Genomic DNA, 26148 nt, shown 5'->3' with positions numbered 1-26148 from the left:
CCCAGGACTTCCGGACCACCCACCACCGGCGTCATAGGACGCATCGCTGCCACTGGGTGGGACACAGACACAGCACATTGGACGGAACCCCTGTATCCCTGTTATTCCCAGTAACCCCTGGAGCCTTCACTCACTCCCTACTTCCCTTTTCCCTTAAGTTTAATAAACTTTCTGGTGTGACGCAATTGTGGTCCTCTGGTCGTCTGTCTGAACCGTGACAGTTCTTGGCCAGACCCTTAATCTTTCTAGATTATCAGGGTCTGGATTTTCCAGGCTACGATAAAGCTGCTTTAAGAGATGAAAGGAGAGCAATTTCTAGATAGCAGATACTTCAAATGTTTAAGGCAGTTACTCCTGCATATTGATCATAATAGTGGTGCATCATTCCTGCTTCTGATAATAATGCCACATGCTGTTAAAGTCCAGTAGAGGAAGAGGCAGAGGTGACGGCTGATGACTTTAATGGCATAGGTGTAGAAATCACACCGGAAAAGTTGCACAGAAACACCCCGAGGCGGCATCATCATCATCACAGATTACAGCTTGATTGCGTAGACAGTCTGTGTTTCGTACAGAGAGCGACTGACAGGCAGCGTTGTGTTGCCCATCAGTCTGCACCTTCACTTGGAATACGTCACTTTAGTCCTCATCGCTGCCGAGTGCTAATGGGTCAAAATCCGGGTCGTCTTCGTCCAGGTCCAAATCGTCAATGTCCTGGAAGAGGGACTCGTCCACCTCCACGCTGTTCCCAGCTGAATAAGAGCACAGAGAGGAGTAGTGTTACACACGCTGACTAACCCGCTTACTACAGAACAGCAGCAGGACATGTGGTAGCTCCACATGCGGTCAGTTAATTATTAAACGCATGAAGGGCAAGGTGTGAAAATGTGATTCCATACCATCCTCCAGAAACTGGATATCCGACGTGTCTAGATTGTGGTCTGTTTCAAATAACTGTTTTCCTGTTGGTAATAAACACACACATACAAATCAACGGTTATTGAGAGTTTATTAAACCACCAGCAATCTCACAAATTGCTTGTGATGAAAAAGCAATAGAATGTCACGTAGTATGACAACTTTGACACTTTCTTTAGCTGTTTTAGAGGCAAGTCACTGGTTAGCACTCCGGACCTGTAACTGGAGCCCCAACCAGTGGGCCGTGGCTGAAGTGCCCTTGAGCAAGGCACCTAACCCCTCACTGCTCCCCGAGCGCCGCTGTTGTAACAGGCAGCTCACTGCACCGGGATTAGTGTGTGCTTCACCTCACTGTGTGTTCACTGTGTGCTGAGTGTGTTTCACTAATTCATTGATTGGGATAAATGAGACCAAATTTCCCTCAGGGGATCAAAAGAGTATATATACTTATACTATACTATATACTTGTATCAGTACAAATGAGTATATCAGAATGTGTGCCTGAAAAGAGCCACTAACATACATGTGACCATGACTGTAGAATGGCCATTTGATGAGGTAATTCTTGGAAATACTTTATTTTTCTTCTGTTTTAATCACAATAATTAAAAAAAATATATAAAAGGTGAGCACTATAATTCTCTCACTGTCATAAGATATATGGTGTTGAGGTCATGATACAATGTCCAAAAATGTAATGTGCTTTTTAATAGTTATAAGCCTTGGCATTAATATAATGAAGACATTGATATAATAAATATAATGCATAACAAGATATATCAAGTCAGACTGAAACTGCTCAATTAATAAAAAAATAAAAAAAAGTGAAGAGACGTTTTCCTGGTGATGCTTCTCGAAGATTAGAGTTACCTGTGAGTTTGTTCTTCCCTGCCTGCTCCTCCTCTTTCTGTCTCTTCTTCCTGATCTCCGCCATATCTTGCTCAAAGCCTGCCTTCCACGACAGGAAGTTCTCGATGGTCACCACTGTACCCTGGAAGGCTTTCTGTTGAGCATACACACAGAAGTGTGTGTTTTTTTCTTTGTTTTTTTTTTTTTACAGAAATGAAGGTCAGGCTGACAAACAGCTGCTTCATATCAGAAGTAGTTCAGAAAAGAAGTTAAAGGGTCCCATGCAAAGACTTAACACACATTTCTATAAGGTAACTTACTTTTTAAAGCTACGTTTTAGACTAAAAACAACAGCCAACTTGAAGCTGCATCAACATTCCTATATTGGTTGGATATGGATTTTGGTGATGCGCTTTTCTACAAATTCAATTATTAAGAAAAGCTCCTGATTTCTCCTGAGATGTCTATATATATTAGCACCTGAAATAGATAAACTTGGAATCTTATAATTATCAAACAAGGCATGTGACATCTATCCTTTGACATTTCACAGACTCATCATCACAACATGTTCCATCTTTGATTTTGTTCAAACCTTCTCAGCTTCCTCTAACTCCTTCTCTTTCTGTAGCCGGTCCTCCTCTTGCCTGCTCTTGATCTGGTCCACTATTTCATTGAGTTTCTCCTGCACAGCAGTGACTAATGTAAATATCATCACCATGCCAAGGTTCTCTTCTGCCTGCAAACAAAGACAACACAAACGTTTTACAAAGTATCAAGATCAAGTAAACCATGGATATGGTATAGAAGAGGGACAGAGCATGAGAGAGAGAGAGAGAGAATCATATTATGAAATGAAATTAAAGGTGTGGTCATTAGGCTATAAACAATGGATACGGTATAGAAGACGATTTTTTCATGCATTGAAACAATGAATAATCACACACAAATTCATAAAGGGTAACTGGGATTAACCTGCTGTTGATATTATTATTACAGACAGATGTGGATGGTTACCAGGAAATATAGCATAGAAAGCAGAGATGACATTCCAAACCACTACATAAGAATGCATTAGTTGCTGTTAGCTGTTAGAGACTGCTGTCAGTGACAACCATTTAGCTGTACACAGCACTGTGCATTAATGCAATCATCTGTATCAGGCTTCCAACAGATATAATACGTTTGTGACTGTATAACAGAAATGCCTGCACAGTGCAGATGTCGATAATACATACAATGTAGCAAATGCTATGAATCTATTTCACTTCAACAAAGAATAACACTCAGTTTCAGCTGAGTGCAGAAGTGTTGTTGAGAAAAAGATGAACTGATTGAGCAGAAGAGCAAGGAGAGAGAGAGATAGACCTTTTTTTTTCTTTTCTACGGTATAACACTATTGCTGAAGTTATTACTGTTATTTTAGCATTAGCATTTATTCTTTTATTTACTTTTTCATTTAATTGTAATTGTATCTTTATATCGATACCAATATTAATGTAAAGTTGGTTATTAACATGCTATACCTGTAGCTTGGACAACAATGACTGTATTGATTCATGCAAATAAAGCACTATTTAATTTGATTTGAGAGAGAGAGAGAGAGAGAGAGAGAGAGACCTGCTGTTGTAGTAAACTGAGGACTTCTTCTGCATCCGAATCCTCCAGGTTCTCCTGTGCGTAGATCTCCCAGAGGGGAGGCTCATCTGGGTATTTCTCCACATAAGTGAACTTTAAAGTCACTTCCACCGCTGGTGAAGCACAAGGCACATTCACATTATCTCACATCAAGATCACATCAGATGCTCTCAGCCAAACCAACACATTTAAACACAATATGCTAACAAAATATTCAATGCGAACTTAGATTACACTTTGTTCTAAAGTTCTGCAATAGAGCGGTGTGCTTTTGATCATCAAAGAGCAAAGTCTGCTAAACGGGCAACAGTCTGGAAAACAAAAAGAGATGTGGGCCTGCCCTTCAAATCTCTACAAAAAACTAAATTAAACTAAACAACGGGCAAGAAAAATAGATACTTACTTTCGTCATTTTCTCCTGCATCTGAAGTGACTGTGATGGTGAAGCTTGCTGGATTCTCTGACAGAACTACAGATGTGGTGAAGCAGAATCATAGGCTAGGTTCGTATGCACATGCAATTACAGGATCAAGTCGATGTAAGTTATGGGTGGGGAGTATTTTCGTTATCACTTCAATTGCATTCCCCCTTGAAGACAACGCTCATATGACAAGACAGATCTTGGAATAAACAGTCGAAAAATAGTGGCTCTCACCCACCCGACTAACTACTGTAACTATGTTCATGTAAATGTTAGCTGCATGCTTGATAACAAGGCAAGAAGGGTCTATCGTCTCGCGTCAATTTGCTTATATGGTAGCAAAACAAGGTTACGTATTTGGCCGAATTATATCTGTTATAGTGTGTTTCGCGGAAATGTTCTGTTTCTTTAATTGCTAATCGAGATGAAATGGCTAGATAGGTAGCTATCTACTGAATAGCCATTCATATCCTGAGCACTTCCAATAAGTTAGCTGTCCAGTGCTAGCTAGCTAGCCCATGAAGTGGTTTACTTCTTTCTTTGATATTATGTTTACCTGTGTAAGAGTCTGGATAAATGGACTCTATTGCTTCCAACTCATTCCTCTGCTCCTCTCCGTAGTCTGTCATTTTATATCACTCCTGTCCATCTATTTTGGACTGACCACGTTACAATCCACAAATGAGTCTTTCTTAGTCACGTTACAATCCCCACTGAGGCCTTCCGAGATCGATTCGCTCCGGTATTCTATTGGCTATGCCTCAGCAGCCTACAGCTGCAGCTCAGTGGTGGCCTGCGTGTTTCATTATTTCGTTATAAAGTATACATAATGTTTAGCTGAGACTCCCTCATCCACGTGACTATTATTCTATTTAGTTATTTAAAAAAAGTTCTAGCCAAAAAAGGCACATTTGCAACTGCATGACATTTCTGAAGTTGATTGTTTCGCCTCAATATGACCACGTGACATATATCCTTGAATTTAAAGTGGTAGACTTCTTTTACTGTGTTGCCTCAAGTGCCACATGGCTCACACTGTCATGTTGGTAGGCTAGATAATTTCCCACATTTCCAAAATGAGCCATAAAATGTCACATCCTTGGGGTTAACGTCTCTGACCATTCTCAATTCCCCATGGTGAGCCTTGAAAGTCAGAATTAGGCCTTCTCAAGAGTAAGAATTTAGTTCCTTATTTAACTTATGAGAAAATACTTAAATGTCCTTAATGGGGCCTTACATTTACATTTTGCTGTACATTCTTAAAACAAATGTGTTGAAAAATAACACACCTTGTGTTATTTTATCATATCTATATGTCCAGACTGGGACAACACAATGTGTGTTATTTCTAATACATTCATTTTAAGAGTGTATAGATAGAAAATATAGGGAGGCCTATACCTCACCTCAACTACTGCAAACCAATTGTTTCTGACTAGGTTATGGCTGAAATACTGTGCACACTGCACATCTACAGAGGACAACTGGGTCATGTAAATTGTAGTTTTACCAATATATGTGGCTGGTACCAGTAGAGAAATTGAACACAACATAAACATTACACCCACACAAACACACAGGCAGGCAGACAGAGAGAGAGAGAGATAATCATATAATAAAATAGAATTAAGGGTGTGGTAATTAGGCTGCTGTGCATGAGTCAGAGTCGGGAGACAAATGCAGCCTCATGCCTCAGTGTTCATTCAGGACAAGTTTGAACAGGCACAAGCGCATCAAGCCCTATTCTTTCAAACAAGTGTTTTTACTCTGGTGGAAAAATCACATGGGTTTATTGATGCACCCAATAATTCAGAAAACAATATGCATATTTGTGTAACTTTTTTTTATTATACAAATAGTGGGATAGTGATAGTGGTATTTGTTACAAATAATGCAATTTTCTTTTAAATAATTAGTAGCGTATTATCAGGGATGTAGTGGTAAAATAAGAGGTGGGTAACCCCCCCCCCCCATCCCAATACACAAACACACTTTATTCTTTATTCCGGAATTGGAACATGACAATAAACTACTTGAACTTGAACTTGCAGGTTTCAGTTAAAATGATCTGACTGTGTGCACATGCATGTGCTCCTCACAACACACAGTGATAGATGATTCAAAATTGTAAAGGATGTAAGGTATAAATTATATATATTAGGTGCATGAGAACATCCATTATATGCAATGACTGAACAGAACATATATTTATTTTGTTTGTATGCTTCCAGTATAAAATGATAAAAGCATACTTCTTAACTTTCTGATGTACCTTAAAGAGTAAGAGTGAACTGTAATTCTTTCCTGGTTGTTGCACTGTTCTGGATCCATGTGATTCAGCCTACCATTTATGTGTAATGTCAGCATGCATGGCTGTTTTTATTTTGTCTATGTATTTGATATTTGATAGTGTAACTCATACTGCATGCTGCTAGACCATGAGTAGCCTACCGTGAGTCATGTCTGTGTGTATGCTGTCCCTTCCCAAATCTATGTGTATTCTCTGACTATTAATTGCTGTCTCTCATTCACAGGGTCCCATGATGTAAAGGATATCTGGACATTGCTATTGAGCATGCATTTCTGTGCACACCTCCGTTCTTCTAGCCAACAGTAATAGTTTTTACTGAGGTGAGTTGAGACCAAAACTGCCCCCCCCCACCCAACACTTTAGTTATCAGATGAATAATCTCACCTCTTACAGAGAATACAAATAAGTGCTGATTTGTCATGGTTTAGCAACATGAACAAAATTATGCCTAGAAGGCAGATTAGGACCAAAAGGGAATGTAGCCAGTATGGACTATATTATGTGCACTAACTGTTAAAAAAACATGGCCATCAACTTCCCCAAACAACCAAACATCCTTGTAATCGTCTGAATGTGAAATACAATGCGACACGTCTGCACAATAGGAAAGGAGAAGCTGGAATTGTGTGCGGTTGCAAAGAGGAAAGGCACTAACAGAAAAGCTGTTTTGATTCTGAGGTCTCAGTACTTTGCAGAAATTGGCCTGTCATCTTTGAGCTAATAGTGTTTTACTGAGTGGTTTTTAATGGTCCACATCTGAGAGGAAGTGCAGCATATTGTCCCTGAGGAAGGCAGTCACGTGATTTTCAAGCATAGTTCTCTCTTTCCTTCCAGCCACAAGCTGCTGATGGTCAAGTAATAGTATGGAATGTTACTTCAAAAAAGAGTCTCATCAATGTAAATCATCCTTAACCCATGATTACCCCCCCCCCCCCCAAACCCAATTGAGCAGTCAGCTTAATGTGAGAGCATCTCTTGTGCCACATTAAGATGAAGTCTCCTCTAAGTCATCTCAATGCCATGCTCCATATCCAAGACAGGTCTCTTCTCTGGGTTGAGGTCTCGATCACTGCGGTCTACATAGCGCTGCAAGGTGCTGTAGCACTGTTCTCCACGTGTGAATGTGTATGGGGAAGAGATCTCCTCCCAGGCCCGGTGGTTAGGGAAAGGGAACGCTTCAGGATCTCGGTTCTCAAAGAAGCTCTTGAGGTTGCGCTCCGCTAGTTTGGTGGCATATTCAGAGGCGTACACGTCAAACTTCTCCCGCTCCTTCTCCATGTAGCGCTTCCAGAACGTGAGCTGCAGGTAGCTCACCTGTGAGCGACAGTTTCTGTAGCAGGTGCCAATCAAGCCTACTATTGCTGAGATTATAATGATGGCCCAACCCAGAATCTGCAAAAACACATACATTAACATGTACTGTATACAACTAAAATGGAATTGAATATATGGTATGGTTGTGAATCTAATTTGTTTGAAATACAGGCATTACATTTCAAAATGGATATGCAAACAGACCTTCGAAATTAATATTCAAACCTATGGTGCAATATGAAGACAACACAAAGCTATGGTGCTAGACTAAGTAGCAATTGACAGATAAAGTTTTTGTGATATACCTATGCATGTTATTCACCTTAATTCTCTCATTTAAAAGATTTGTCTGCATGTGCAAGCGCTAGAAATGGGACAATGAAAAGGCCTGTAGACACAAGCAATGTGGAGAGAAACAGGCCAGTGCTGTCCTTTTATCATGCCATTAGAGTGACATCATTGTTGAAGTCTGAAAGAATTTTTGTTTTCCAGACAAGACAAGCAACTGAGTAATATATCACATGCAGTAGTGCAATATATTCAAGATTGTTTTTATTGTCATTCTAAAAACAACACTTCAGGAATTGCAGTGTATATCACATGAACTCATGTTCTATGCAATTGTATATGGTCATTTTAATCTATACTTTAGTTGTATCAATTAGATTTGATTATAGATTCAGTATATCTAATATATAAAACATTTAGGCTATATAAAATCCAATTTATTTTGGATAACAGATTTTCCTGTCACATACATGGGTGAACTTTGAACTTTGGCCGAACATTGAACTTTACCTATCTGTCAAACACTGAACTACTGCTGAGCCTCTGTGTCTTTATCACTTACCTGTGACTGAGCTCGGAACATGAGGAGCAGCTCCATGTTCTCATTGGTCGGGAGCTTGGATCTCCCACACGGAACCCGCGCCAGTTCCTCCCGGCACAGCGTCGTCTTGTTCTTGCAGAGCAGCGGCACTACCAGGTTGTCGTCCAGGCCGCTGACGGCGCACTCGTAGAACGTTCCGTTGAGGAGCGCCACGCACAGCCACATGATGGGAGCCACACACGCCGTGCCCACCACCTTGCACAGCCCCGTGCAGCAGCCAATGCAGTTGCCCCGGGGGCAAAGCTTCAGGGGGTTCAGGCAGCAGCCTGTGAAGAGTCTCCACAAGCGGTTGTTGACAAACAGTCCGGTGGTCAGCAGCACGATGGCTGGTCCGAGCAGGAAGGTGATCCCGTAGGCAAAGTTCTGGTCATGGTTACACGGGCAGTTGAAGGACACCATGGAGAAGATCCTCTCGCCTCCGATGGTGAGGATGGCCATGAAGCCATAGCCGATGGTGGATTTTTGGTCGGACAGAAAACGGAGGATGGTCTTGAAAGAATCCATTGTTTCCCCTGAGGACTTTGGCACCTTCCACATAGACGTAGTTGATTACCATGCAAGAGGTACAAGACAAAGAGTGAACACCCACGACTGCTGGTATGCACCACACCGAGGTTCTTGTTCATAACGTTGAGACGGAGACCAAAAAACTTGCGACAGTCGTGTCTGCTTCGGCCCCTCCCGCTGTTTTCTCTCTCCAACTCCTAAACAGCTGGTCTCTCTATTTTTCTCTTGTAGTCACACCCTCCAGCCGCTTCCTCCGCTCATCTTTTTCCTCATCTTGTCCGGCATTCCCCTGTGCGTAGCCCCTGCTTACAAACCCCTCCCATGATTTATTCCCTCTGTTTCCTCCCTTCTCCCTCTCCTTCCCTCCCTCCTCCTCTCCCTCTCTCCTTCTCTCACTCTCTCCTTCCTCCTCTCTCTTCCGTACTTTGGGAAGCTTGTGAGAAGTGGGAGTGAAGGATCATATTCTGGGATTTCTGTCTGACAAAGGACTACACTCCTCCTCCTCTCCCTCCCAACCTGTAAAGGGCAGAACCAGGCAGGGGCATGGCCACAAAACAGGCCCAGAGCCTGTTGATCTGGTTTTGGAGTGCATGCCACAGGTAATTCTAAACAATGTGCATGAGAGAGCGCTCTCAGCCAAAAAACAAAAAAAAACAGCCTTCTGTGTGTCTGTTTTTTTTATATAGGTCACACACACACACACACACACACACACACACACTCTCTCACACACGTGGTTTGCATCAGGGTTCTCAAGTCTCACGCAATTCAACAAGTTCACACACCACACCTTGCATTTCTCATGCAGAAATATTACTAGGGATGTCAAGGTATCTGCATAATTAGTAGCCTAGAGGAGACGCAGGGATACGAGAGGATTTCTCGCAGGGTTCAGAACTAGCGCACCACTCACCAGACAAATCAAAAAACTAGATGTACCGCAGAGCGGTACAAAATATGACCGCCGCCCAGTCCAGCACATTTTTTCCACAAAAATAAATCACGCTGAAAGGCCTATATGATTCTAACTGTCTCACTAAATTGCATTATCCACATTCAATTCTCACTGGTATCTGCTAGACAACAAGTACCAAAACATGATTAGTTCATAGATTTCACATGTAAAATTCATTTTATACAACCCCACCCCCATCTTGCCTGTTCATAATTCTGAGAAATTCTTGAATTGTGTGCATGTGTGCGTGTACATGTTTATGTTTTTGTGTGTGTGTGTGTGTGTGTGTGTGTGTGTGTGTGTGTGCGTGCTTGTGTGTTTGCCTGCGTATGTGTGTTTGTGCATGTGCATGCATGCGTACATATGTCTACTGTGTGAGTATGTGTCATACGTATGATAACTGTGAATGTATGTGTGTGCGTGTGTATCTGTTTATGCACATGTGTGCACATGGAATGGGTTAACATGACCCCTGGAGGCAAACATACGGAAAAAATTGGTCATCCTAGGCCCTACGGTTCTCAAGATATTCACAGAAAACTGTGTCTGCCCTACCCTCCTTTCGGTGGGTCCAGTACAGCGGGGGGGCTACAAATCAAAACAAAAAACGATGGTTCCATGCTATCCATGTGGGGTTACATGCCCACCAAGTTTCGTGTACCCCGGTCTTTCAGTGTCCCGGGAATCCTTGTTGGTGTACGGTCACTAAATGTACACATAAATTATTTTATTGTAAGGCCCCCCATAAACGAAAGTTCACAAAACTTGGCATGCATTCGGAGGGTGTCATAATGATCCTACACTTTCAATTTTGTGCAGTTTTGACCATGTCAGCCAGAGATATTGTGATGAAAACACCTAATTTTTTGCTTTTTAATTTTTAACTAGGTGACGCTATACATGAAATAAGTGGTAATGGGATGGGTTGACATGCCCCCTTAAGACCAACATACAAAAAAAGGTGGACCTATAGCCCTACAGTTCTCGAGATATTCACAGAAAACAGTCTCCGGCCACGTACAGGCCAGTTGGTGTATAGTAACATAAATTAATTTATTGTGTGGCCCCCCATTAACGGAATTCCACAAAACTTGGCGTGCATTCAGAGGGTGTCATAATGATCCTACACTTCCAATTTTGTGCAGTTTTGACTATGTTAGGTCACAGATACCTGCGATTACAACACCTTTTTTGTGTTTAACTAGGTGGCGCTATACATGAAATGAGTGGTTATATGGAATGGGTTGACATGGCCCCTTGAGATCAACATACAAAAAAAAAAATGGTCCTCCTAAACCTTACGGTTCTCGAGATATTCACAGAAAACTGTGTCTGCCCTACCCTCCTTTCAGGGGGTGCAGTCCACCGGGAATCCTTGACAGAAATTTGGACATGCGAAAAAGAAAAAAAAAAAAAAAAAATCTGACTAAACCTATAGCTTCGCTGCGCGGCGGTCATAATAAATAGCCATCGACATCCAATCAAAAAATAGGCTATTCGTTGTATCCGGGTAAAATTCCAAAATAGCACATTCCCTCCCCACAACCACGTTATGCTTGTGTGGGGTTACACGTTTAACATTTCAAAACTGTACCAACATTCTTTTTATTCAGAAATTCAACTGTCTGTCATTTGGTAAACCAGCCTACTTATGGCACTTTACAGGGTGTGTAAATCAAGCCTTTTATTTGGCCTATCCTACTTTATGGCAACATTGTTTCTTATCTATAAACTAAACTGTCGGTCATTAAGAAAACATAATGATTGTGTCATTATAGCTTTGTGTAACCCAGACATCACGTTCATTTTACACGACCAATCACTCTCGTGGCTGCCTGCATTTCCCTGTCGTCACAGCTGCAACAATGAGTATGCTACACATACATTTTTTTCTAAAGATACAGGACTGCTGCAGACAATGACCTGCCAACCACCATAATGTAATAGCAACCCAAGATAATGAACTTGCTGTCTTTATAAAAAAATGGTCTCGGCATGCACATGCTTAGTCCAATGGTTCAGTGACAATATAGGCTACTCAAGTGAATAAAGCAATTAGCCTAATAAATAAAATATTTGTCTCACTCAGTACATATACATCTCGTAAATTGATAAGCCATAGAATATCCCAGCGTCACGATTATTATATTTCAAGATTCCAATCTATCCCACCTAAATCTGAAAAGTTATTTCTACTGACATGCTTCCTGGTGACATAAAAACACAAATGGTTTCTCTTGATAAGGCTGACATAAGAGACATAGGCTATGCATTATACTTTCCTGACACATCCCTGACTGTCCTGAAAAATAAACAAAAACAAGATATAGGATGTATAAATCCCAAATCTCACTCCAAGCTGAGCTCAAAACTTGAGAACCCTGGTTTGCATGGCCTGACTGCAAGTCTGCAGACGAGATTTAAACCTATGCCATTTATTTAGGTGATTACTGTCCACCCTCTTCTATGAGTACACAGAATGTTATGGCTGCAGTTTACTTTCACTTTTCCATTTGCCATTCTAGTGGGCATCTCTCTTGCCCTCTCTGGTTTCTGTTTCTTACTGTGACAGAGCGCACCGCGTCTGTCACTGGGCCTGGCGCGTTACCGCCAGTTGTAGAACAATGGGACCGGAGTTTGGGTTAAAAACCGGACATTATATACGGATACGGACTGGTGCGGTAAAATTAAATGTTTTCTGTGATGCATGTGGAAAAAAAAGAATGGCGATGTATTGTACTGTATACTTTGTATGTATGGGAAAAGCCAAAGGAATATTGAAATGTCATACAAGTAGTGATGTCATAAAAGTTCCAACACTGTGGAAGACATCATGTCTCACCCCTGTCCCTAAGAAGCCTCACCCTAGTGAGCTTAATGACTACAGACCTGTCGCTCTTACATCACATGTGATGAAGACGATGGAGCGATTGGTCTTAGGTATGCTCAGACCCCAGGTACAGTACGCCATGCACTAGACCTGTTACAGTTTGCATACCAGGAGAAAGTGGGCGTGGACGATGCCATCACTTATCTTCTACACAGGACACATTCTCACCTAGACAAGGGGAAAAGTGATTTCGCTCCGCCTAGCTCCACTCATCCATCTGGAACCGATCCATTGGAATGGTGTTTCAGAAGGCTGGGCCTAATCAAAAAATGCTTGCATATGATTGAATAAGCCACTTGTCCATCATATTGACGTGCTACTTCAACCACTCACATCGAAGCCAACCCGTGACGCTAATAACAGTCTCACGGTCGCTTCTCCACTACGTCACATCTATGAAACTCCCGCCCTGCGTCCTGATTGGCTGAACCATAAAGTCGGTTGCAGAAATCACTATCAATGGAATAGGTCCCATATGGATGTGAGTGAAGCTAGGCGGAGCTAAGCGGAACGACATTCATCTGGCGAGAGTCAGGTTAGGGGGAAAGTGCTGTGAGAAACATGCTTTTAACACCATCCAACCCCTCAGATTGGGAGACAAGCTCTTGCAGATGGGTGTGGACGCTCACCTGGTAACCTGGATTACAGATTACCTGACCGAGCGACCACAGTTCGTCAGACTGAAGAACTGTCTCTCTGACGCTGTGATCAGCAGCACCGGAGCACCACAGGGAACTGTGCTCTCTCCAGTCCTGTTCACCCTGTACACATCTGACTTCTGCTACAACACCGAGTCATGCCACATGCAGAAGTTTTCTGACGATACTGCAATTGTGGGGTGTATCAGGAACAGGCAGGAGGAGGAGTACAGGAGCCTGGTGGAGGACTTTGTGCAATGGTGCAAACTCAATCATCTTCAACTCAACACTTCAAAGACCAAGGAGATGGTGGTGGATTTCTGCAGGTCTAAGCCCACTCTGCTACCAGTCCACATTGATGGGGTCATTGATGGGGTCTCCACCTGGACAATAAACTGGACTGGTCAGCCAACACTGATGCACTCTACAAGAAAGGGCAGAGCAGGCTGTACTTCCTGAGGAGGCCTCGGTCTTTCAATGTGTGCAGCAAGCTCCTCAGGATGTTCTACCAGTCTGTTGTTGCCAGCGTCCTCTTCTATGCAGTAGTATGCTGGGGAGGAAGCACAAGGAAGAAGGATGCGGGGCGAATTGACAGGCTGGTAAGGAAAGCTGGCTCTGTAGTGGGAGCTGAACTGGAGTGCATCACTTCACTATCTGACAAAAGGACCCTGAACAAACTGATCAACATCTTGGACAATGAGTGTCACCCACTCCACAGCACTATTGTTAAGCAGAATAGCCTGATCAGCTGGAGACTTCGCTCACTGCCTTGCACAACAGACAGACTGAGAAAGTAATTTGTCGCCAGGGCCATTGAACTGTTCAATGCTTCACTTAAGGGAAGAGGAGAGATAGATTTCTCTGCATAGTCTGTCTGCCTCTTCACCCCCTCCATGTTTGGATACTGTCTGTCCACTAGCCACTTTTTACCACTAGCCACTTTTACCACTGTCTTTCTGTCTCACTGTTTGCGTGTTATATTAGCACATTAGCACATATGCTTAACCCCTCCCTCCATGCCACAGCCAAACTGTGGCCACACTTATACCTTTTCTTAAAATAGTTAAATATATAGATATATAGACTTTATTTCTGCATTGTTGCACTGTTGGACTTACTCATTTGCACTATCACCATGACCACTATCACCATTGCACCATCACCATGACACTCATTCACACAGAACACGTTACCTTACCATAGGCTACTATGCACAGAGAATCACAGGCTCAGTCCCTGCCTCTCAGTCATTGCAAGCGCCTCTGATTGATTAATCACCACTATGTGGATACTGTTTTTAGAATTGATTTAGATTAAGTGTTAGTTAGTATAATTTGTATTTTAGTATATTTAGTATATTCTTTATCTTCTACTGTCCTTATTGCTTAGTTGTGTTTTTATATTATATTCTTTAATTACTTTTTCTGCTGTTAAAGAATGTGTATGTGTTGTCTGTATGCAGCTGAGACCTTGAATTTCCCCTGGGGATCAATAAAGTATTTTTCTCTATCTATACGCGGTCTTGGTATCGCTAAATGGTCTGATGCAAAGCATAGCGTCGGGGCGGTTGTGGTTTCATTCGCGCACTTTTTTACATCTTAGTGAGATCGCTTCAACCGTGCCTGTATGTTAGTTGTTGTATTGTGCAGTGAATGCTCACATTACCTGTGGTATGCCTGTCTTCCTTCCGGGGTGCAAACAGGAGGGTATGAGGTGGGACTCATTTAAATGGTCGGGCGCGCTCCCGTAAGGGAAGCGCTCATTTAAGCTTAAAGTATGGTCCCGCGTCTGCGTCCCGCGCACGCGGCACTGGTGAGCGCGTGACGAGAATTGCGTCATTTTTACAGCATGCGTCGCGTCTTTGAGTCGACCGAAATTTAAGACCGCGGTCAAAGTGACGCGTAGACTGCGCATGTGTGAAACGGAACTGCTGTAAACACTCCCCTCCAGTAGGTGGACCACATAGAAGAACAACACTTAAACGTAGAAACAAACCTAGACAGAAGAAGACTTGTTTGGTTACCATAACGACGATGGAACAGAGCGCCTGTCCTCAGCTTGCCTGGCTTTGAGTTACGTGAGACACCACGACATGGAGTCAACTTCGACCGATGTAAAGCTACAATCCACAGATACATTCTTTAACATTATATTTAACGGTCACCATCTATGGTGTAGAACCCAAAGTATTTCAAGACACCGCATTTTAGATGAGTTGGGGACGTAATTATCTGTCTGCTGGCCATTCTGTGCGTTACCTTTGATTGTCGAAACAGGGTGGCTGCATGGGCTCATTGTGGCTACTGGCTATTATATTGGCTTGATTTGGTCATGAGCCCTGGATCATATAGCACTGAATGAGATGGTAAACAATAAAATAAAACTAATCATAGACAGTGACAGCCTTACTCCATGCATGGAGAGCTGACATGACTTCGGATTAAATGCATCTTTTAAAAATGAGCGTATGCTGAAATCAAATCGCAAAACCCAGAGCCAATTAAAGGTATCTATCTACAACGCTCAGGCGAAACCCATGTAACACTTGCTGATCGAGATGCATTCTCGCCTGTTCCTTATAATGCGTTATCAATAGTGATTATAATAATAAAGGGAATGTAGCCTATCGTAACACCCCCAATTATCACCACTTTTGTTCAGAAATTCTTAAACAACGATGTTTTTTAACACTTCAAAATAACATTTGCTAAATTAACTTTACATTTTTCAGTAGCCATAGGTGTGTAGATTTGGACAAAATCTGGTTTGGTTCTTAACGGGAGCATTTACTGCCTGAAATATCCGATTTTGTTTACCACGCTCGGAGTTATAATGCTGGCCTGATGGGTCGCCTATTTACACCGTTTCAACGGCACATGAACGGTTAGACCGAGAATTCTCGTCATGAAATTAAAATTCCACTGGAGCTCCAAGCGGTTGTGTACACGCAGCCTTACAACACTGTTTACAGCTCTTTGAGTCACGGTAAAATGTAATTTTTGGTACATAGCTAATTTAGATACACCTATGGTGTGGGTGGTTGCGTTTCTGTAGGAGTCCGCTGTCTTGGTTTGTATAGAAATGGATATTAAATGACACATACAAGCAAGACGGTGGAAATACGGGACCGACGGGAATAGGGGGAGTTCCGATACCTCTCCCAGGTGCAATCATTATCTAGCCTACTCCTGAACAATGCTGAACTCAAATCTCGAAACTCGCCTGTCAACACCGGGAAATGCGATACACAGCACTAAAAACCGAATAGTTTATTTATAGTTCGACTACGGATATTTCACGTCATGTTCGAATAAAAGTGACAGCCCTACTCCCTGCATAGAGAGCTGACATGACTTCGGATTAAATGCATCTTTTAAAAATGAGCGTATGCTGAAATCAAATCGCAAAACCCAGAGCCAATTAAAGGTATCTATCTACAACGCTCAGGCGAAACCCGTAACACTTGCTGATCGAGATGCATTCTCGCCTGTTCCTTATATAATGCGTTATCAATAGTGATTATAATAATAAAGGGCATGTAGCCTACCTCTCCCAGGTGCAATCATTATCACCAACCCAACCCTGAACAATGCTGAACTCAAATCTCGAAACTCGCCTGTCAACACCCCTGTTAGGCAGGGGTGTTTAGGACAATTATTCTTTATTTGTTGTTTAGGGTATTGCAGCGCATTGGGGATGTCGGAACACGAATGTTATAGAGTAGTGTGTGCGCTAATGCAGTTTATGGCTTAAACGAATGTGTCAAAGGGGCGAGTGATTATTCTGTGGTTTGGTTGGGACCGATATGTCATTGAGCGTTTCATTCGGGGTTCGCCTCTGTCGTGAGAGGACGTATTTATGTGTCAAGTGTTACTATGGAGGGCCTAGTTATTGCGGGCATTGTCCCATGTTTGTTCAGTGTTTTTGTTTAATGTTTTCTGTCTTGTCTGTTGCCTAAACCTGCCGGTAGCTTAATAATATTAATTTTGAGTCAACTTTGAGTCACACCATCCGCTTGGACACATTACTACACTTACACACACAAAGAAATCTGTCTAGCTAAATATGAACTGGGTTGTCACAAACATGCTTTGCTCACTGATTGCTTCACTTCAACATTTATGCACACACACACACACGCAAGTATGCATGCACGCATGCACACACAATTTATAATTTAGTTCTACAAGGCCAGAGATTCTATTTCTGCTGGCATGTACTGTTATCTGTCGCTGTCCTAAATGAATCAACACTAATGGCCCAATCAACTCTGATTAAAACTTATGAGCTTTGATGGGGCCAATGAAGTGGACTGGGGAATATTGTGATTCATACAACCTCAAAGAATTCAAACATTCAAACTTTTTATAACAAAATGATTTGCCACATCTTAAGAAATCGTGTACATAACCATGAAAACACAAGCTTAAGCATGAATTGTGTCATATTATATTAAGAGGAAGTTATTGAAAACTAGTTTCCTTTTACGTAAAACCAGTACCCCCCCCCCCTCCATACACACACCAGAAAGTAAAGATTAAAATTGATATCAGGTCAGACCTCTTAAATGTTAAAATAGATCAAATGTTATGATCCTTTAGCATGACTTGATGCATAAATTGATCACTGTTCAGCATTTATTGTGATACATCACATCACACACACTTGTCCCACTTATAAAATCTTTTTGAATATGGTTGCCTTTATACTCACAGGGGAAGTTCCGTGGAATTGGAACTGAAACTGAGTTGACAACCGAGAAAAACAATCACTTAGAACATCGGAAATACTGCTCACATGAGTATCCGCATAGGCTAACATTTTTGCACATATAGGCTACTGGCCAAATTTCATTCAAGTTCACATTGTACAATTTTTCAATGCTGTGTTTTAATGCACATGTTAAGCCTCACATGTATTTCTCACTGCATACATAGTAGCCTAAGCCTATAGGATGTGAGGGCTGAAACCCACCACAGACCACAGCAGAAGAGACGGGAAGTCAAGCGGAAGTGAAGAGAATACAAGAGAACATCAGACCAGAGATACAGAGAAACAGCAGGATTTTGTAGCAGATAGAACAATGAATGTTTTATGCTGTACAAATAGTTTCCATGAAAGCACATGAGGCACAAACTTGGTATGTCTTTATAAACTTTATATTCATTACCCAAACTGACACGTTGCATAATAAACCTGAGCTTAATTATTTGAGGCAAAAATACAATGGCATGATCACTGAAGAAAAAAAACTCTGTCATCATTTTAACCCATTCGCGCTGGATGCTGCATGACGCAACATTGACCCTCCCGCTGGATGCTGCGTAGCGCAGCATGCTTTTTATTTCATGTTTCTAGGTGCTACAGAGGCTTAGATATTACATTTTGGTAGACGTTGACAATTTTTAGTATGTTTTCAGAAAACACTCAGGAAATAAGGTTATTTAGTCTAGAATGCCATAGGATTCTATAGGCGTTTTTTAGCAGGCATTTTAGGAGTAAATGGGTTAAAGCACACAAAACTTGAATTATCATGTATCAAATAAATAAAAAAATCTTTAAATCCTTCTAAAAGTCTTCAAAAATGTACTAACATTCTTTAAAAAAATCACTTTGAAATAGAGTGCACTTGAGGAAAACATTGTCAACCTGTAGGATCTGACTCTCTCACAGCATCATGCCCTCGTCCAGAAATGCCAGGGCCGCTGGGTTGACAAGATCCCCCTCACCTGATTTTGTTGACAGGACTCTCATGGGGTTCTCAGGGTTCCTGCATGTCTCCACATACTTATGCACGGTGCTGTAATACTTATCCATGGTCCTGAACTTGTAGAAGCTGGAGACCTTTTCCCAGGCAATCTTTGGAGGAGTTGGCTGAGGTGCCGGCGTGCTCAGTTCAAAGAAACTCTTGATGTTCCTCTCGGCAAGCTTCTCGGCGTGTTCCGTGGCATACTTGTCAAAGAAGTTGTTCTCCTTCTGAGAGTAGGTCTTCCAGAACTTGAGCTGCAGGTAGCTCACTGGAGAGTTGCACCTGGCCATACAGGTGAACAGCAGGGAGAAGAGCATGATGGAGGCTATCACCAACCAGCCTAGGATCTGCAGAGCAGAGAGTGGCAGAGCCAAATTAACATTCAGACAGTGGTTTGAAGAGCGGTTATTCTGTGACACTTCAAAATAGGTTAACAACTAAAGATTCTTTTCACAATCTATGAATCTGTCATCTGACAATTACTCTGACTGATTCATTGAATGCCAAAGCCACTTCCCAAAACACATACACAAATTTAGAGCCGAGTATGACAAAATTTGCCACGTTTTTCAGGTATGTTCATTTGGTATTATCAAATTAATTTTCTTGCTTATGGAGGACAGTAAAGCATGCCTGTCGTCCCCAATGACAACCAGGCCATGTACTTTGTAGGCATAGAGCTGTGGTCAGGGTCAAACCTACACACTTTCACAGTAGGCTAGGCCTGTAACATTGCCAATAATGCGATTCAGACACCTGTTATCATCAGCAATATCAATCAGTAAAATCTACTTATGTCTGCGAAGTTTTTGCATGCCTTTCATGTTGTCACCTTGCTAGTTTTAGACCAGAACTCATTGCTTCTACTTCAAAATAGACATTCACAAGGAATAAACCATTTTGATCCTGCATTACTGTATTTGACCTAAGGTCACATGCAGACCTGTGGGCAATTCATTTATTTGACATACATAACTTTCTTAAATAAGTGACATGATCTATCTAGGGCTTCACACTACAACCTCTCAACTCAAACCACAAGATTAAATGTTCTTTAAAGGAGACCGCCACACCTATAGCCTACTGTAAGCCCTGCACACACTAATAACAACAATGATGGAGGCGATGATGATGATATTGACAGCTATCTCCTCTTCAGCATTATTCATCATAGCACATAAATTAGTCATAAGTATCATTCTCAGGTGACCTGTGGAATACCACTGAGGTGCGCTCAGTTTGCAGGCAGAAGGCTAGTTACACATAAAGCCCATAGCACTGTATTCGTCTCTGTAATAATTCATTAAAGCTCTCACACCTTCTGACAAGGACCAATTGTTATGTTTCCATAACAAACAAGTCTGTTACTCTCACTTACCTGAGACTGTGCGCGTATGGTTGTAAGGACAGCTTCTCTGTCCGCCGACGGGATCGATGTCTTACACGGCAATCTATAGAGCTCTGTCTTGCAACTATCTGATTTGTCACTGCACAGAAAGCTCTTCAATTGAGTGATATTAGTGCCCGTCACTATACATTCAAAATAAACGCCGTTAAGAAGCGCTATTGCGATCCAGGAGACAGGCGCCACCATAGCGGTCATTGTGATCTGAGTAAAAACAGTAAAACAGCCGCACAAATATTTGAAACGAAAAAGTTTAGACTTCTTCAGACACAAACCTGTGAAAAGCTTCCACGTTTTGTTGCTTAACATGTAGCCAAGTATAAGCAAAGCCGTGGCCGGCACAAGAAGAGACACCGTCCCATAGAGAAAGTTCCACTCGCTACATGGACACCTGAAGGCAAAATTTGAAAAAGCATGCTCCGCACCCGCCGTCAGTAACGGAATCGCACCGAATCCAATGGTCGTTTGACGTTTTTGGAGCAAGTTCATCACAACCTTGAATTTATCCATTGCGACGCGTTCCTTTTCCTCTTTCGGTCAGAATTCTGGCGAAGAGCAACTCTATTAAGGGAGGGGGACACTTTCAGTTCCCTTATCAATTGCATGTCATGATGCCATCTGGCGTCTGGTCAAGACATAAGTTGGTAGTTGGTGTGGTAGTTTGGGCAGTGGCGAAACTTTCTAGCGTAAATAGGCCTACCAGTTGATATGCTACTTAACCCATAAAGTAGCCTGTTTTGTGCTTGCGCTGAAGTAACGGTCTATCAGAGGTTATTCTCTTACATTTGGAGCGCCGCTGTTTCAAATGTCATGACCTGTCTCGTCAAAGTGCGCTTCTCTATGCAGGCAGACCAGGTTATCCAATAGAGGGCAGAAAAGAGCGGGGTAGAGAACAGCAGGCCTACCAAACACAGTCATAAGCAGTGGCGTAGCCAGTCTTATCATAAACATTGTAATTTCATGACATGAAAAGTTGAACTTCATCATAGCTGACAATTTGTTGGCTAAACATTTTAAACTTGCGCAAAACTGCATGAAACCAGCATCGGTGTGTCACATAAAACACAAATTGAAGCCATAAAAAGTGCAATATGAACGGATTTTATCACACAGCTGACAATTACGCAGAAACATTTTAAACGGAGCAAGACAATGCATGTAGCTTCAGCGCGTCACATAAAAACAATTGAAAGATTGATCATATTGGACAACTGTAAAGCGTTATCATAGGCATGTAACTTTTATGACCTGAAAAAGTGGAATTTATTTATATGCCGTTAGGCCTACATGAACGTAGCTTCGGTGTGTCATCACATCAAATTGAAACAGATTGGCCATATAGCCAAGCCTACTGCAAATATGAAAACTTCGTTGGAGAGAGAGAGAGAGAGAGAGAGAGAGACCTCCTTGGTTAGCGATTTGACTGATTCTTGAGCTCTCAGCGGAGTGCTGACTTGCACGCCTATAGGCCCGTCTGTGGCTACGCCTATCCATAAACCGAAAAGTGGACGATGGTCTTGACTTGGCAGAAATGTAAGGATAACCCTAAAACACACACACTCACAACACACACACACACACATACAGAGAGAGAGAGAGAGAGAGAGAGAGAGAGAGAGAGAGAGAGAGAGATTGTTGTCCAATGGTTTCACATGACAGTCAAGCTGTATTCATAGCACTTGCGACGGTCTGGTGACCCTCTGCAGCAGTGTGCCAGATCAGGGTTTCAACTATGTGGAGTGTTTCTGGCTCTGGGTGTCGCTGTATCCCACATGACCAAAATGCATGTGACCGTTTTGGATAGGCGGGGCTACGGTGTTACAATTCAGCTAATACACTCACTGTATGCCTGCAGAGTACACTGGACAGGACTCAACTGTTACGCAGACAGGATATGTAGCCTATGTTGTTGCAGCCGCAACCTTCCTTCAGCCTGAATGAGGTATTTCCACATTAAATACGGCCACTGGGATCCGATCGACTGAGGAGGAAGAACGAAAGGAAGAGAGGTGAGTAAATATCTGGGTGATGTTGGGTATTATGTTTCCCACAGAGAGGTTAGTGTCAGTAGTAAATGTTTGTAGAGCCTGTCCGCTCCTGTCAAACGGAGCATCGGGAGTCCCTTTGAATCCGCATGCTGTCACAGCTCGCACTGCGGGCGAAGCGGAGGTTTATGCCTCGATATCCAATATCACAACGAATCCCTTTAGCTGGACAGTTGCTAGGAAACCTTACCCGGATAGTAGCTGACTCCGGCCCAGATGTGTTTCAGAGTCAGCGGTTGGGTTTGACAGCAGAGCTGAGATTTAAAAGTGATGGTGAAGGGATACGGCGTGATGACCTCCGCGAAAACAGTCTCCATCGTAGACCAGGTCAATTGATTATTGTCTTTCACAATGGAAATTAAAATCATGTCAAAAGAAAACATGCTTGCAGTTGTGCATCAGTGGTGAAAAGTGGCAACGTAGGGAATGCAGTATTATTCTGTGATATTATTGATAAACAGACTGACACATCGTCAAGTGCAGCAGTGTATCACCTTGTTGGCTGAAAATGTGAAAGTTGATTGTTGACTTTGCCTGCCTGTCTGCCTGCCCGTCTCTTGATTTTGCCCTTAGGTGACAGCCAACAGGCATCTGAAGGTCGTTCTGTCATCGGATCAATAGCCCCAGGGACATGGCCAGGAGAGGGGTGGACACCAGAGGCAGATGAGTCCAGGATCTAGTCACCTGCATGGCCCCGTGGATCTGCAGCGTAGTGAGGGTTTACCAGAGCTAAGTCTCAGACTTGCCTACTTTTGACCAGGATGACCAATAGGCCGGTCCGCTCTGTGTCAGGGTGCACCACCACTGCCAACTACTGGGTGAGTGCTGTAGGCTATGGGCTGTGTCACACTCAACATAGTGTTGCGGTACACCAGATAAAAGTGGTCTAGTGTGTGTTGTGTGTTCAGGGTGTACAATTTCTCTCTCTCTTTCTTGGTGTGTGTCTGTATGTACGTACGTTTGTGTGTGTGAGAGAGAGAGATAGTAAGAGAGAGTGTGTGTGTGTGTGTGTGTTCTGTGTGTCTGTGTGTGTGTGTCTCTCTCTCTCTGTGTGTGTGTGTGTGTGTGTGATCGCTGTCATTTTTCATGTGATGCTTCATTTGGGTGAGTATTGGGGTCAGCCTGCCCTTCCTGTCTGGGTCTGTCTGAGGCTGGGCCCTGAATCAAGATTACAATCCGTGCCAATGCTGTAGGGTTCCTTCACCCCCATGCCAGTGCTGTAGGGTTCCTTCACCCCCATGCCAGTGATGTAGGGTTCCTTCACCCCCATGTCCTGCCGTGCCTATTACTCACTAGGTCCCCCTGGTCTCTGCGGGGGATCTGAGCCAAATTCAGTGACCATTCTGTGTGACTCATGTTAATGGACTTTTCACTCTCTTTTTTTAGGCTATTATACGGGATCAGTGAAGCTATCACGATAAGTGTCAATCAGCCAGACCAAACTTCGTCCCTGACTCCATCCACCCCCAACAGGAGAATGCCCTCTGAGCCTCCTCTCGGGTATGTTGTTATTGTGTTTTAGTTCACTGTGGCTCCCCACAAAGTGAATGATTCTTGGACAGATCCTGAGTCCTGGGTCTGGCCTGGTTTTGGACCAGGACTGTGTTTCCCGAAGCTGTCATTGAACAACTGCCTTGGAAACCGGAGAGAAAGAGAGAGAGAGGGAGAGAGAGAGAGAGAGCGCTTTTGAAATGAAGCTCTTTCTATCACTTATAGGCTGTCTATTGTATTTGTTCAGCAACACTTTTGGAAAGCACATCCCAGTTCAGCTTCTGTCAGCTACACTGTGTGTTCCTGCTTTAAGGTTTCTACAATATCCCATCCTTCCCCAGAACCATGGATATAGACATTATCAATCTTTAAAGATTACGTGTAATGTGGCGTATTTTAAGAAAGGGGGTGTCTTGTAATGGTAGAGTTTCGAGGAGTTCCAGTATCCACACTTGAAGACCTGGACAGTTTTCCTTCAGTCTCTCAGAGAGAGAGAGATAGAGAGAGAGAGAGAGAGAGAGAGAGGTAGAGAGAGAGAGAGAGAGAGAGAGAGAATGGCCAGGTTGCTGTTCTCTGGAGAAATAAACCAAAGATAATATTCCTTATAGTGTTATCTGGCTCCAGTAGAATATACATGGCCAAAGAGTCATTTCACTCTCAAAGATATGAATCAGAGATGGATCCTGGCCAAGCATGAGAGGAGATGAGAGGACAGCGGTAGGTACAGCGAAATGCAGTGGAAATGTACCAGTAGTCACTGCAGATACAGTGGTTGGCTATCATCTGTGGAAAAACAGATACAAATGTGTGAATATTATTTTTAACTAGGAGATTCTAGATCATCAAGGCTTTAGAGCAGCAGGATAATGTAGCCCTTTGCTTTTGGAGAGGGATTGTGTTGACCTATAATTCCCTGTAACCGCCAATTCATGAAGGATTCCTTAGCCCGCTAACCCACTTAGCTGCTCCGTCTTTCTCTCTTTTGTTTATAATTGCGTGTGCATGTGTTTATGTGGTCATACAGTATTGTGCAAACGTCTTAGGCCACCATTTGTATAGTTATAGCAATGTTATAATGGCCATCTATTATTTACTTCACACTATCTTTATTAGAGAATACAGGAAATATGTTGGAAGTATTCAATCACAAACGTTTCAGCATCTACTGTAAAGGCTTAAGTAAAAGGTGATAAGTGTAATGCTGACTGACACTGATAAAGAGGAAGAGGATTGTGGAAATGTGTGTGTGTGTGTGTGAGGGGGGGGGGGGGGGGTATAAATTAATGAATGGTTACACTTTACTTGACAGTATCGACATAAGAGTGACATGACACTGTTGTGAATGTGTCATAAACGTTTATGACATAACGCTTCTGTTATTAAGTGATATTTGGTTTTTGTCATAACAAGTTAGGGTTAAGATTAGGGTTAGAGGTTAGGGTTAGGCTTCATGTGTCATGACAGTGTCATATGTTCATGACAGTGTCATGTCACTCTTATGTCGATACTGTTAAGTAAAGTGTTACCGAATGAATTAATATATAAATGCCTCTTCTCTGCCTTACGCTCTGGGAAACGCTATCACTGACTGAGGGCCAACACAGAGAGAATGCAGAAAAGTTTTTGTCCCCAAGCTATCCGGATACTGAAGGAGGACTGTAGCAGGAGCACAAGCATGTTGGAAACACCTCATGCACTTTAGACATTTCTTCTTTTTCTATTTATGTCCTTATTTATTTAAACATTGCGCAGCCATGGAGACAGTGGACAAAACATTTCACTACATATAGGCCTACTCTGTTGTATGTGACTAATACATTTGAATTGAATTGAATGAATTGAATTGAATTCCCCCAAAGGGGCTTTGTCTTGCACTCAAGGAAGCCACTTTGAATATGTGCAAGACAAAAAGAAAGAGGAAGGGAGAGCGGGATAGATAGAGTAAGAGAAAGAAAGGTTGGTGGAGTTAGTATAGAATGAAGAGTGTGGAAAAGCAGCGCCATAAATGTTGTTAGTTTAAATACTGCGATCATGTGGACATCACATGGGTCAGGGGAGAGATGGATTTACAGTCTCATAAAGAGACATTGCCTGTGGACTCACAGACCTGTTCAGAAAAGCATCCTTC

At 42.5% G+C, this 26148-nt stretch overlaps 4 protein-coding genes across 6 annotated transcripts in view; 1 reads left to right on the top strand and 3 right to left on the bottom strand.

Moving 5' to 3' along the window:
* Window positions 1-444: 444 nt before the first annotated feature.
* On the bottom strand, window positions 445-4576 carry rwdd1 (RWD domain containing 1). Its single transcript, XM_042107947.1, has 7 exons — window positions 4383-4576; window positions 3809-3874; window positions 3388-3518; window positions 2363-2506; window positions 1789-1921; window positions 900-962; window positions 445-752 (listed from the first exon to the last, which is right to left on the bottom strand). The coding sequence occupies exons 1-7, from the start codon at window positions 4453-4455 to the stop codon at window positions 640-642; spliced, it is 723 nt and encodes a 240-aa protein (XP_041963881.1). The 5' UTR covers window positions 4456-4576; the 3' UTR covers window positions 445-639.
* Window positions 4577-6389: 1813 nt separating this feature from the next.
* klhl32 (kelch-like family member 32) overlaps window positions 6390-26148 on the top strand; it is a 48090-nt gene continuing 28331 nt past the window's right edge. The window contains 4 exon segments of the mRNA XM_042105851.1: window positions 6390-6457; window positions 22340-22493; window positions 23103-23347; window positions 23916-24029. Coding sequence (XP_041961785.1) covers window positions 24007-24029 — 23 coding nt within the window. The 5' untranslated portion in view covers window positions 6390-6457; window positions 22340-22493; window positions 23103-23347; window positions 23916-24006.
* On the bottom strand, window positions 7012-22207 carry LOC121721207 (calcium homeostasis modulator protein 5-like). 3 transcript variants are annotated; one of them, XM_042107943.1, is made up of 3 exons: window positions 21888-22207; window positions 8302-8868; window positions 7012-7529 (listed from the first exon to the last, which is right to left on the bottom strand). In XM_042107943.1, the coding sequence occupies exons 1-3, from the start codon at window positions 22065-22067 to the stop codon at window positions 7140-7142; spliced, it is 1137 nt and encodes a 378-aa protein (XP_041963877.1). In that variant the 5' UTR covers window positions 22068-22207; the 3' UTR covers window positions 7012-7139. The 3 variants fall into 3 exon arrangements, with proteins under 3 accessions (XP_041963877.1, XP_041963879.1, XP_041963878.1); XM_042107945.1 differs by lacking the exon at window positions 21888-22207 and adding an exon at window positions 14996-15090; XM_042107944.1 differs by lacking the exon at window positions 21888-22207 and having other exon boundaries at window positions 8302-9814.
* On the bottom strand, window positions 17950-21880 carry calhm6 (calcium homeostasis modulator family member 6). Its single transcript, XM_042107946.1, has 2 exons — window positions 20458-21880; window positions 17950-19426 (listed from the first exon to the last, which is right to left on the bottom strand). The coding sequence occupies exons 1-2, from the start codon at window positions 20992-20994 to the stop codon at window positions 18998-19000; spliced, it is 966 nt and encodes a 321-aa protein (XP_041963880.1). The 5' UTR covers window positions 20995-21880; the 3' UTR covers window positions 17950-18997.

This window comes from Alosa sapidissima, chromosome 10 (genome assembly GCF_018492685.1).
Source record: "Alosa sapidissima isolate fAloSap1 chromosome 10, fAloSap1.pri, whole genome shotgun sequence".
NCBI classification, from domain to species: Eukaryota; Metazoa; Chordata; class Actinopteri; order Clupeiformes; family Clupeidae; genus Alosa; species Alosa sapidissima.
This window is presented reverse-complemented; position numbering and strand designations above follow the sequence as displayed.

What these genes read in the sequence shown, in the direction of transcription:
- calhm6 (XM_042107946.1), bottom strand. Translation starts at nt 20,994, where the DNA reads ATGGATAAATTCAAGGTTGTGATGAACTTGCTCCAAAAACGTCAAACG. An exon ending in CCATACGCGCACAGTCTCAG is followed by an intron (nt 19,427 to 20,457) that starts GTAAGTGAGAGT and finishes TCTGCTCTGCAG; the next exon opens with ATCCTAGGCTGGTTGGTGAT.
- LOC121721207 (XM_042107943.1), bottom strand. Translation starts at nt 22,067, where the DNA reads ATGTGTGTGTGTGTGTGTTGTGAGTGTGTGTGTTTTAGGGTTATCCTT. An exon ending in TCAAATCGCTAACCAAGGAG is followed by an intron (nt 8,869 to 21,887) that starts GTCTCTCTCTCT and finishes TCTATGTGGAAG; the next exon opens with GTGCCAAAGTCCTCAGGGGA. An exon ending in TGTTCCGAGCTCAGTCACAG is followed by an intron (nt 7,530 to 8,301) that starts GTAAGTGATAAA and finishes GTGTTTTTGCAG; the next exon opens with ATTCTGGGTTGGGCCATCAT.
- rwdd1 (XM_042107947.1), bottom strand. Translation starts at nt 4,455, where the DNA reads ATGACAGACTACGGAGAGGAGCAGAGGAATGAGTTGGAAGCAATAGAG. An exon ending in TGCAGGAGAAAATGACGAAA is followed by an intron (nt 3,519 to 3,808) that starts GTAAGTATCTAT and finishes GTGCTTCACCAG; the next exon opens with CGGTGGAAGTGACTTTAAAG. An exon ending in AGTTAGAGGAAGCTGAGAAG is followed by an intron (nt 1,922 to 2,362) that starts GTTTGAACAAAA and finishes TATGCTCAACAG; the next exon opens with AAAGCCTTCCAGGGTACAGT.